Source organism: Populus trichocarpa, chromosome 4 (genome assembly GCF_000002775.5).
Source record: "Populus trichocarpa isolate Nisqually-1 chromosome 4, P.trichocarpa_v4.1, whole genome shotgun sequence".
NCBI lineage: Eukaryota > Viridiplantae > Streptophyta > Magnoliopsida > Malpighiales > Salicaceae > Populus > Populus trichocarpa.
The window spans coordinates 4568588-4581453 of record NC_037288.2 but is presented as its reverse complement, the minus strand read 5'-3'; the positions used below and the strand labels follow the sequence as shown (position 1 = coordinate 4581453).

At 34.5% G+C, this 12866-nt stretch overlaps 1 protein-coding gene across 1 annotated transcript; it reads left to right on the top strand.

The window, feature by feature from the left end:
- Positions 1-7122: 7122 nt before the first annotated feature.
- LOC7470214 (transcription factor bHLH106) lies at positions 7123-11404 on the top strand. The gene is made up of 2 exons (XM_002305039.4): positions 7123-8183; positions 10484-11404. Exons 1-2 carry the CDS (start codon positions 7872-7874, stop codon positions 10964-10966), a joined length of 795 nt encoding a protein of 264 aa, XP_002305075.2. The 5' UTR covers positions 7123-7871; the 3' UTR covers positions 10967-11404.
- Positions 11405-12866: the final 1462 nt, after the last annotated feature.

The window sequence follows — 12866 nt, the reverse complement described above, 5'->3', positions numbered from 1 at the left end:
AGTCATTATAGATTTGTCTTGATGTATTTTAGTCTATTTAATATTTTTATGAATAATAAAACAACAAAAATACCTTCTAAGGATAAAAAAATCAACACGGTTAGGGAAGGGGTATTTCAATATTTTTATTTTTTATAAGTAATAAAATTACAAATATGTCTTTGAATCCAAGAATTTTAAGTAATTAGGGTCAGGGGTATTAGGATCTTTTAGCCTCAGTTTTTTTTTTTTATTATTATTAATTATAGGTTTGATTGAGGTTAATAACATAATTTAGCACCAAAATAATATTTTTTAAATTTCAAAAAGCTTTTGGCGCATGCGCAGCATGCGCTAACATATAGAAGCCTTTGTAAACTCTAGTCGGCGCATGTGGCAACTTCTAGTGGTAAAAAATAGGCTTCAGCTATATAATTTTATTCCTCATTATATTCTCTTTTATTATGGGTTGCACGTATTATCCAAATATAACTTATTTATTGCCAGTGACCTTCTATTTTTTTACCTTTCATTTCTCTCTCTTACCCCCAAAAATGCACTATGGTCTTCATTGTTTTTGGTATTTTAGATTCAGTCCTTTTAGTTTTGATTTTTGTATTTTATTTATTTTTTCTTTTGTTAAAGTTTTATTTATTTTCGGTTTAACCCTTAATTTCTAATTTGTATATATAATATTTTTTATTTGGTTCTTCTACTTTTAATTTTTTTTTCCTTTGCTCTTTTGTTAAAGTTTTTATGACTTTCAATTTTATCCAACAAATCAAGTAATTTAGCCCCTCTTCATTTGTTTTTTTTATTGTTTTCCTCGGCTTGTCAAAGTTTTTATAGTTTTCAATCTTATCCTTCAAATCAAGTTCACGGTTTTTATTTTTTTTCAATGATGATGATGTTAATAAAAATAAAAATAATAGTAATATAAGTAGTGGTGGTGGTGGTGGTGGTGGTGGTGGTGGTGGTGGTGGTGGTAATAATAATGACAGTAGTAGTTTATTATGATTGTGATAACAATAATAACAATAACAACAACAACAATGGTCAAAGATATAAAACTCAACCTGACCCGACAAGTTGACCTGGGACTCGGGCGATCCAGTGCCTTGGCCAAGTTTCAAATGGTCAAAACACAGGCTAGCAATTAGCCCAGTCAAACCTAAATGACCCACCAGGTCAACCTGAAACCCAGGTGACCCGACAACATGAAACCCAGGTGACCCGACATAACTCGAGTGAGACTTAACCTCTTTTATTATATTTTTTTATTAAACCCAAAAATATAAAATTAATTTAATAATAGTAATAATAGTAATAGCAGTCCTATTAGTATTATTACTATTTTCACAACTCAGCCATTTCGCTTACCGATTCAGTCGTGTTTGCCTACAACTAGTTTGTCACACAAACCCAAGAGGTTACCCACACTCTTTCAACGTTGTAAACAAACATAACACACAAATGAATATGAACAAAAGCAAGCACACTTATTGCAGGAACAAATCTCAACTTTTATTAGTCTTATCAATAAAGGATATAAACAGTAACTGCCGAAAAACTACCGATAACTGCCCCCAACTGTTGCTCCTTCCTTGGCTTGCCACCCAATAAGCCAGTTGTCCCTCCTGCCAACTCTCATGCAGTCAGAATAGGTGTTTTCATGCCTTGGACTATTCATTGTCAAAGTTCCCAATCTCATCAGCCTATTGCGCCAATAAGTCAATGTTGCCGAATTGCTAAACATACACTGTTGCTGAATCTACCAACGCTCATGCACGGGGTAAGGGTTCAAAACCAAATTTTCGCTATTTCAAATGCGATGGAAATCATTGTGCTAAAGAATGCCTGAAGAGGGAAAAACTCAATGTTAACATTATAGGAGATGGCGATGAGGACACTACATATGTAAATCTCGTACGTGTGTTTGGTGGCTAAGATGGAATTCAGTCACGTTGGAACCAGCCTGGCGGAGGTGGGAATGGCTGGGCGAGACTACCTTGGATGAGGCAGACTTGGGGTCTGTTTTATGCACCTTGTCGATGAAAGATCAAGGTGACAAAAGCAAAATAACTATGCTAGAATTATGGCCAACTGACAGGCTATACAACGAGGAACCAGGCTAGACAGACTTAGTTTGGTGTGTTGTCTTAGAGGGGAGGCAGCACAGTGAAACCATTAGGAATTCAAGGACCTTGATGACAATGACTGATTAAGGTGAAGAATTCGACAACCAAGTCATGGAAAGATTTGGTTAAGGAACCAGACTAGACGAATTTAGTTTGATGTGTTACCTTGAAGGGGAGGCAGTACAATGGAGGCATGGCCTTAGGAGTCTGCACTTTGACGATGGACAGTCTGGGTGATAGATTCGGCAGTCGATTCAATGGGTTCAGCTAAGAAGCCAAAATCATCAACGAGAAAGATTTGGTGTACTGTCTTGGAGGAGAGGCAATATCGACGGTTGTCCTATGCATTGTGACGATGCATGGTTCACAGTGATGGAAGCCAAATGGTATTGGCCTTTGTTGGGTTATCATGTCAAGACTTTTCGGTGGCCGAAACATGTGACAAAGGTTGGACACAGGGTTGTTGTGTCAACGAGATTTTTGGTTGATGTCGAAAGTGTCTTAGGTACAATAATAGCGTATGGAAGACCAAGTCAGATGGATTTGACGCTGGGATGTTATATGTGTATGCTTGGGCAGGAATGAGACTTAATGAAAGAACTTCGACATAAGTCATTATTTATCACCGGAACTGGGTTGCTCATTTCTATACTTGCAGGTTACATGTCTTCGTTGGAAGAGTTGGTGAATTTATAGGGTTTATTCAATTCTTCAAGATGGGTTTTATGTGGTGTTATTCATAGAGAAGACATAATCTCTAGGATGTTGTGGGAAGCATTTAAACTTCATGAAGATAGCTTGTAGGTGAACGAACTTGGCATGTAGGATTGTTAAGGTAATGAGAACAGCTTGTGTGTGGCTTGGAGAAGTCTCATATGAATTCTGAAAGACATGGCAGTTATGTAATTGCAGAGAGGTACAACTTTGTCTTTGGTCAGACGAGATTGATGGGATTGATCTCAATGCTTTGGGTTGGACTCAAAGTTTATTTGACTATGTTGGGAAATAAGCAGGACCTTAAAGAAAATGTTAATCACAGCTTGGTTTGAAAATGAGTTGACGACGGGAAGGTCAGCTTGACATCACAGAATCAATGGACAGTATTCTGGATGTGATTATGGGCAAAACTGAGAGGTTGTATGTGGGCAACCTTGAATTGTGACAGTGGATAGACTTAATGCCTTAATGCAGAGGTGCTTCATGTTTGGTTTGACGAGGACGTCGACTTCTTCTGGTGGAGGAGGTTTGTAATGGGGTTAAATTCATCATGGGTATGCTGACAAAAACAATGTTGGGATGACACAACGGGACAATGTCGATGAAATCAACAGCGTCGATAGAATCGACAGGAGGGGCTGATGATGGATTGTCTAAGACTTGACGAAATAGTGTTGGAATGACACAATGGGACAATGTCTAAATCGGCAGCACTGATAAGATCGACAACATTGATGACATTAGCAGCATTGATAAAATTGACAACAGAGGCTGACAATAAGTCTGGACAAAGGATAGTCCAAGACTTGATGTAAACACTTATGGCATGAATGGCAGCATGCATCAGTAGTGGCAGCGTGCATAGGCATTGGCGGATTTGACAACAGTGTATGTCTAGCAATTCAACAACATTGGCGTATTGGTGCAATAAGCTGATGAGATTGTGGACTTGGACGATGAACAGTCTAAGGTATGCGGACACCTATTCTGGCAATATGGGAGTTGGCAGAAGGGACAACTTGTGATGCGAACCTCGTGATCACATGGTCACGCAACCCACACGTAAAGACACAAATTCCTAGAAAGCCAAGTAAATCAGGTTTGATAGGAGTGTGACACAAAGATAACTTGTACCTAAGCACCAGCACTATTGGAAACGGAAACTCCCACCCAATGAATATTGATTCGCGAACGAGAAGTATAAGGATGATGCCACGAAGATAGTTGTTCTTCGATAAGTTGTTTTTCAGTTCATTAGAGAACCATGAAAGGGAGATTATCTTACCAACACACACACACACACAAAGTGCGACAAACAAGAAGTTTTATTAATCTGAATTGTCTAACCTTACATGTCTGGTTATGCCCTTATTTATAGTGACTCCAAACTAAAATAAACCCTAATGGATCCCTTATGTGGACTTATATGATACCCACTTACAATTAAACCCAAATAATATAAATAAACCCTAAACTAAGAAGAAAATAATAATAACAATAATAAATCTGAATTTAATATCCTAAATATAATAGGATCAGATTTGTTGCCCTTTAAAAGTCTCAAATAGACTAGGAAATCTTATCTGAATGTAGAATTTATTCTGAAGTCTTCTTTCTTTTTTTGTAGCTAGAATGAATAAGGAATCCTTGTAATAAAAGGATTCTGAAATAATTATGAATCCTTGCCACACTTGGAAACTATATTGCAGCCCATTAAAGATCTTTGTAGAATTAGTAGATTTCCAAAAATAAGCTGCCACATCTTTTTAGGAAAAGAATTCTAGCCAAATAGGAAGTCCACAAGTCAAATGAAAGTAAATAACAAAATTCATACAGCCTTTGTTGACCCGTATTGAGATGACTTTCCAATCTCTGATTGACCTGAAATTTTAGTCTAAGGTAGGAAAACATGTCAGGAGACTCCATGTAAACTTTCAGCTCGATCCAACGATCGGATTGAGAATTATGACTGTTGCCGTAAAACTGGATAGATGCACTTTTTACGTCAAAATCCGAATTTGACCTTGCCTGGATCGTATCATTCCTGTTGGGTGGCGGGATAGCTGACCAAGGAAGAAGCAACAATTAGGGGCAATTTTTCGGCAGTTATCAGCAGGAAAAACTAGCCAAATGTGGTTCGTGTCTTGGGGGACAGTTTCGTTGTAATCTTCCATGTTATTTCCCTTGTAATAGGTTGTATATAAGGTTTGTAGCATGCAATGTTCTGGGAGTAGAACACTTGTGCATAGCACACACACAGACAAACTTGTGTATATCCTTTGTTGACGAGACTAATAAAGGTTGAGATTGGTTCTTGTAATAAGTGTGCTTGCTTTTGTTCATATTCATTTGTGTATTCAGCTTGTTTACAACGTTGAAAGAGTGTGGGTAACCTCTTGAGTTTGTGGGACAAACTAGTTGTAGGCAAACACGAGTAAATCGGTGAGCGAAAGGGTTGAGTCTAATGGGACTAGGCTGCCGCATGGAGTTGGAAATTTCGACGAAACTACTACTATTACTACTATTATTAATGATAATGCTAGCAATAATTGTGATGATAGTAGTAGTAGTAATATTTTAATAATAATAGTAATAATTAATAATAATGATGATGATGATAATTCTGATCCTTATTCTTTTAATTTTTATTTTGTAAAATCCACTTGTATAATTAAAAAAATTTATTCGATTTTATTCTTTGATATTTAACTAATTGAGAATTGAACTTCATAATTTTTTCTAGATTTGGTGATTCAAGTTTAATGACTCGGGTCATAGATTTAAAAAGTTAACATATTTTTTTAGAAAAAAAGTCTTTATAATTTTTTTTATCGGGTTATTCTAGTCACATGATCTGGGCCGTAAATTTGACAAGATATCTTGTGTTTGCTTAACCCTAATTAGTGTTGTTACAAATTTATCATGATCGTTTTTTTATATTTTTTTATTCCATTTTAGTATTTAGGCATCGTATTTTACAAAAAAAAAAAAAAATTGGGCTCGTGATGAAGCGTAGGTATCAAAACTAGTTTAGATCTAAAGCCAACTAATATATAAGAGTATTATTTCAAATAAAGAATGAACCAAATTTATATAGCACATTAAGAGAACTAAAAAAATATATAGAATGAGATTTTACTTATTTGATCTATAATTTTGATATAAAATATAAAAACTATTTTATAAATGTACAGATAGCTGACATACTTTTTTTTTATAATTCACTAATAATTTTTTTTATTTTGATCTTCCATTTGATACTCTTTTTTTTTTCTTACAAAAGTTCTGAAAACTAATTTATTAACCATTTGTATAAAACTTTCATTGCAGCACAAAGACCCACAAAAAGACAGAATGCTATAAAAGAAAAACAAAATCGAACAACCACCTTAAACAATGAAAAATAGCCAATAAATTAGATAAACACCTTAAAAATCAGATCCAGCAGTAAAATTAATATATTTGGGATTATTGTCGAGAAAATGGAAAATTTTCAGAAACTTACAAATAAAATTGACCATTTACCAAATCCCATGGTGATTGGATGGAATTGCGGCTGTAAAAGAACATGTTGGAGCAAAGTGGTTGAAGTTAGATGCCAGGGAAATACAAATGCATATAATAATTAAATACTATCATATTGAAATTTTCATGAATAATTCACTATCAGCGGTTGAAGCTATATATTTTTTTAAAAATATCTTATCCTAAAAAATGTAGAGTTCACTTAATAATGTGTGCGGTAGTTTTTGTTTTTTATTTTTTAATTTTTAAAAAGTTTATTTGTTTAGAAAAAATAATAAATTTAGTGTTTCTTAATGATTTTGATTGGTTGATATAAAAAAAATATTCTAATATATTTTTAAGTATAAAATATTTTTAAAAAATACCCTACACTATAAAATATCAAACACATGCTCAGTTGATTTTTGGTGGTGTTTCACGTTATAGTTTAACCATACTTTTGAGGATTTTTAATTTTTATAACTTTAAAATATTATTTTATATTTTGAATTATTTTGATGTGATAATATTAAAAATAAATTTTTAAAAAAATATATTATTTTAATATATTTTAAACAAAAAAATACTTTAAAAGTCAACTTTTATAGCATTAATAAACTGAATGACACTAATAAAATTGTGAAATAAAGATTAGAAGTTTGAAGATTTCATAGTTTAAAAGGAGGGCTGATTTGTATTGACTCTTCTAATCAAACAATGGACAAAATATCAAAAAAGACACATACGATGCGGTGTCCTTTACACCGGATACCCCTTCCAGAGCTTCCAAAACACAAGTTTTCAAATCGTTTATTTATCCAATAATTTGGACTCTTGCTTAGCGTTTAGATCAGCAGATGCTCCAAAACTGTGTTTGGTTTAGCCCTTTTGACCTCTCAACTTCCGAGCAATATTTTACGAGTTGAAAAAAATGAAGCCTGCATAGCCAGGGCAGTCCCCATTTATACTGCTTCCAAGACTGCACAACTCCAAGTCTCAACTCTGGAGTTGCGTCCATTTGTTTCACCTCTCTCTCCATTCCAAGAAAAACCATCCCTGTGAACTCCATTTCCTTTGAGGATCTTTGTCCCTTTCTCTCCCTGTATTTTCATCGAAATCCCAGAAAAATTTGAAGGCTCACTCTTTCAAGATTGTCTCTCTCTCTCTCTCTCTTTCTCAGACAAATTAAGCTCCAGTTTCCAAAGAAAGTAACACGTATAGCAAATAAATAATGCTCTTCAAGAGTATCAAGAAGAAAATGTGGATTTTTTTTTGTTAACATATTTCGATGTCCTTTCAAACCCAAAAGTGTCCCTTTTCCGTTATGGAATTCATGATCATAGCTAAAACAACATCAAGACTCACCAACAAAGCTGTTAAACAACAAAACTTTCCTCTCCAAATGCTTTCTTTCTGGTTTGCTCCAACAACTCGACCTCCAGGCCTACTCTTCTGCACTTTTGGCTCGTAGACTAAACATATTGTACAACATAAGCATATTTTTCAAAATTCAAGAACTTGCTTCTTTTTACAATGTTTGACTTCTGTTTTAACTCTAACTCTTCATCTGGGTCCGGTTATATGAACACGTTTGATCCGTTTCCGCGTAGTTTAGAGGGTTTTAGTGATGTTTTGCAAGGTAGGCCAATGGTTTCTCAAACTTTGGTGTTGGATGCTGAGATGGGAGAGCTAGTAAAGGCACCTGCAAGAGTTGGGAATAAGGGGATATCTGAGGCCAAGGCTTTGGCAGCTTTGAAGAGCCATAGCGAGGCCGAGAGGAGGAGGAGGGAGAGGATCAATGCCCATCTTGATACTCTTCGCGGTCTTGTGCCCTGCACTGAAAAGGTTAGCATATGTGTTTCCTTCCTTAATTTGTTAGTTTTTGTCACAAAAAAATTTGTTGGTCAAGATCAATTGTCTTAATATGATTACACAGTGCTGCTTAATTCTAAATCATTCCCTTGATTGTTGTAGCAAGTTTATTAACTTTTACCAGAATTGATTCTGAAAACTGGTTAATAGGAGGTAACATGAAGACTACTTGATTAGTTTAATTAGAGGGATTTTGGCTGGTGTTCCTGACTTTGTATCATTGATGGATTGAAAGATATAATTCCTGATTGGTCAAGATATAATTCCTGGTTGCTGACAGAAGTTAGGACATGATGAAATCTAAGGATTAAATAGAGTAATTTTTAAGGCATGATAATTGATCGGGGAGGAAGCAATCTTATGGCATCGGAAATTAAAGAAATAAAATACCAGTAGAAAGAAACACCTCAGGACCTCAATCTTATAGTAACGTTAAACAACCAAATTAGTTTGGCCTATTTAATGAAAATTCTGACTTGTCCAGAAACCAGGAAAATGTAAAAAATTGGACTCAAAACTTCCCTTTAAGTTTCCCTCTATTTGCAGAGCAACTAAACCAAGGCTCATGCCAGATTGTAGAAAAACTTTGACACTGTTTTAGAAAACAGCTAAAAGAAAAGGACAATTCAATATCATGGATGATAAACTCTAAATTTAAGCAATATATAAGCATGAAGTACTGAAACAGCAGTTATAATCTTGACAAGTTTCATTGCTCCTGATAAAGCTTAAATTAGAGAGACATATTATGTTCTAATAAACCAGAAGGATCCGTACTTGTGTTGTTTGCTCGCTGTTTCATCTTCCCTTATGAAGCTCAAGGGATTTCATCAATGTTTTATAGACTTTTATATGGTGTTATCATACCTTTTACTTTCATATTAGAAAGAGTAGCTAACTTCGGTTTATGGCACATCATCTAGATTTTATTTCTCATTGAGTAGTCAACTGCATATTTTTTGTGAACAAAGTCAACTAGGGATCTTTAATCTGTCATCAAAAAGAAAAAATATGGAGGTTGAGATTAAATACTTAGATAATGCATTAGAAGGGGTATGGTTAATTAGTACTGGTTGCAACCCTTGCTTCTCATCCTTGGATACTTTTTAATAAAATAGAATTTATAACATTTTCTTTAATCCCATTCATCAAAAGAATAAGAACATTTTCTCTAATCTCAACATGGTGACCTACAAGTTACTAGAAGGATGAATAACATGTATTTCCTAAATGCATCATTACATTATAATGTCCATAGTTCTAGTTGAATCTGCTAGTTGTGTGTTGTTCTTCAATAAGCCAGGCTTGAGATTGTGAAGCCAACTTATGAGCTCTGGCTACGGGATATTAAAGGAGATAAATTCTAGTTTACTGATGGCTTGGAACCTCCCCCTGGTCCTAATTTATCGTTCGTTTATTTGATGATCTTCTAGTATTTTAACAAGAAGAAACAAACCACATATTGATTCTAGAAAATAAGATTAATATATAGCAGAGTCAAACCTACTGTCGGCAGGATACGCCCTCAGACACACACACACACACACACACACACACACACACAAATATATGAACTAGTAGTTGATAAATGATAATATTAATCGGATGGTGGGACAATATGCCAGGTCCTGAATCATGGTCCCACCATGATGTTTTTTTGAGTATTCATATGTGTGATGGTTTAAGTTTTTTTTCTTTATTAGCTGCTGAGTATGATAATTTATCTCGATCATATAATACATATGATTTAATATCAAGGTCGGAAATGCCAACATGAAATAGACGTCTGGGACAAGAAAGACGCTATATTTAAAATTCTCAAGCTTCGAAATTGACAACATTAAGTATTATAGGATTTCTTTCGGTCATTGTCCTTCTCATTGTGTATTTTCTGTCATTTTCTTATGTGAAGTTGCAATTGTTGACTAAGTCAAAATAATCATTTATTTACCTCATCTTTATTGGCCTTTTTCGAACTGTTTTCTACTGAAAGTTCTGGAGGGAGTTAGCTTAGCCTATAAACTTTGATTAAAATCAAAGTAGTAGCTGAATGAATCATTGATTTTTCTTAATTAACCAAATTACTTTTGCAGGTAACATTGAAATATGAAGGCATATCTTGCTGGTATGTCACTGCTAGCATAAGCATGCTGTTGGCTGCGATCGTAGTTTCGCTTTTATTTCGTCTTAAGCCCATGTAACTTAATTAATGATCGTGGCAATTCCCATTATCGGTTCTGACTTGTATCTTTGTGTTTAAATGATAATTGTAGATGGACAAAGCCACGTTGCTTGCCGCAGTCATTAGCCAAGTCAATGAACTCAAAAGGAATGCCTTGGAATCCTGTAAAGGCCTTCTTATTCCAACAGCTGATGACGAAGTAAAAGTTGAGACATATTTTGATGGAACTAAAGAAGGAACGTTGTACTTCAAGGCATCTATCTGTTGTGACTATCGACCTGAGCTTCTATCCGATATAAGACAAGCTGTTGATGCACTTCCTTTGAAAATGGTGAACGCAGAAATATCAACCTTGGGAAACCGGTTAAAGAATGAGTTTGTATTCACCAGCAACAGAAATAAGAATGCTGTAGATGATGCAGAGGCAATGCAGCATCTTACAAAATCTATTCACCATGCCCTAACATCTGTCTTGGAGAAAGGTTCTGCCTCACTAGAATACTCACCAAGGACAACACTTCCAAACAAGAAAAGGAGGGTGACTTTCTTTGATTCCTCGAGCTCGTCTTCTTAAGAACCAAAAATCTTGTTGTTGGTGGTGGTGTTGATGTTCATGCCCGTATCTCTTCTGGGAAGTGTTATCTGTTTGTGTGTGAGAGGTGTGCAAAATGTGGAAGACTTTCTGATAGCAATACATATTTTACACGATTGATGCCTAGGATGCTTCTGCCAAGAGTATTATGAGAGTTGGTATCATCTCTTTTTTCTTTCTTTTTTGTTGATATTTACAATTAATAGCTCCCATTGGCCACCGCAACCAGGCTTCCCTTACCTGGGACTAGCGCCGTGCTAGGTTTACACTAGCCTTTGCGTTGACGAGGTGGTATAATCTTAGTATTTGTAAGCATGGATGTTCTTTTGTAAGACTTAAAACTCTAATCATAACTGTCTTGTGTAATGTAACATGAATCAGGTCTGGGTTTGAATAATACCTCTTTTTTGTTTGCTGGCATCTGAAATTGCATAACTGTGAATTGCAATTAGGTGCAACGTAGCTTTGTGAGATTATTGCATGGTTGCATAACTCATTCATTAATTGTAGAGGACATTGCAAGCCAAATCTTTCAAATGGAAAGGATGCATCCAGCACAGATAAAGCTACATGATCAGTACTAATTTTCAGATATATCATTTATTTATTTGATGAAAAGAATGGAGTAGCTAAATACTCAAACATATGAAATACAAATAATGAAAGATATAAAAATTGATTATTATCCTAATAAATATATAAAAAAAAAATTAGTACTTCTTTATAATAGAGATATGTACCCTCCTCCACCTTCAGTTTTATGGAGAACTCTTGAGCTCCATATCCATCTATATTAGGGGTGATCATTTTCGGTTCGGTTCGGTTTTTTCCTATAAAAACCAACCAAACCGAAATTTTTTTTAAAAAAAAAAGCAACCGAAACCGAGTCAAACCGACCGGTTTCGGTTCGGTTTTTAATGTAAAAAAACCGAGAAAACCTATAATATATTTTGGGCTGTTTGTAATGGGTTTTTAATGGGCTTTTTGATGGGTTTTTAATTAAATTTCTGATGGGCTTGTAATTAATGATAATATTGTCTACTTTTCTTATAAGATTCTTAACCAAATCAATTTTTTTTTGGGTTGTTTTTTGCAACTGAATATTCATTTGTTGCCTTCCTAATAATTTTTCATTTGTTTTGTTTGGGTGAGCAGGACTCCTGCTGCAGATAAGTTTAAATAACACATACCAATAAGTTCAAATACAAATTACAAAGCATTGCCTTCAAAGGGCTTAACAAAAACAACAAATAACATTATCATAAAACACTCCAATAGTCCAATTGTTGCCATCAAAACCTGAAATTAAAAATATAAAATTATAACTTGATAAATTAAATTAGAAGATATAAAAATAAAAGTATTCCACATCAGATTTGGGCAATTTTCAAGAGAAATTCTAAGCAATAGAATGAAAATAGGAAGTTGAACAGGGAAACAAAAATCCAAATAGAAGCAGAAACAATTTTTCATATAAAGAATAAAATCAATATGATTTTCCAGCAACAAGTACACTGTAGATCAAAATACAGATAAGGAATCTCTTATTTCCTTAATTATCAACGAAAATAAAGCACAAACATGGGTTTTCAATTCTGTCGACTTGGTTTGGAAAACAGTTTTACATATTCTGCACTTCATCCTATTGTTGTTGTCAATCTGTCTAATTTGAAGAAACAGAAAATAATTGCAATTCTGACTAAATAATTTGCAATGCCGCAAGCACTAGATCAAGATATATACATTCCTTTCAGTGCTCAAACATGGGTTTTCAATTATCAATTAAAATAAAGCACAAACATGGGTTTTCAATTCTGCATACTTAGTTTGGAAAACAGTTTTACATATTCTTCACTTCCTCATATTGTTGTTGTCAATCTGA

Excerpts from the sequence above, each read along its gene's own strand:
- LOC7470214 (XM_002305039.4), top strand. The coding sequence starts at position 7,872 with ATGTTTGACTTCTGTTTTAACTCTAACTCTTCATCTGGGTCCGGTTAT. Across the intron at positions 8,184-10,483 it reads TTGTGCCCTGCACTGAAAAG|ATGGACAAAGCCACGTTGCT; the intron begins GTTAGCATATGT and ends TGATAATTGTAG.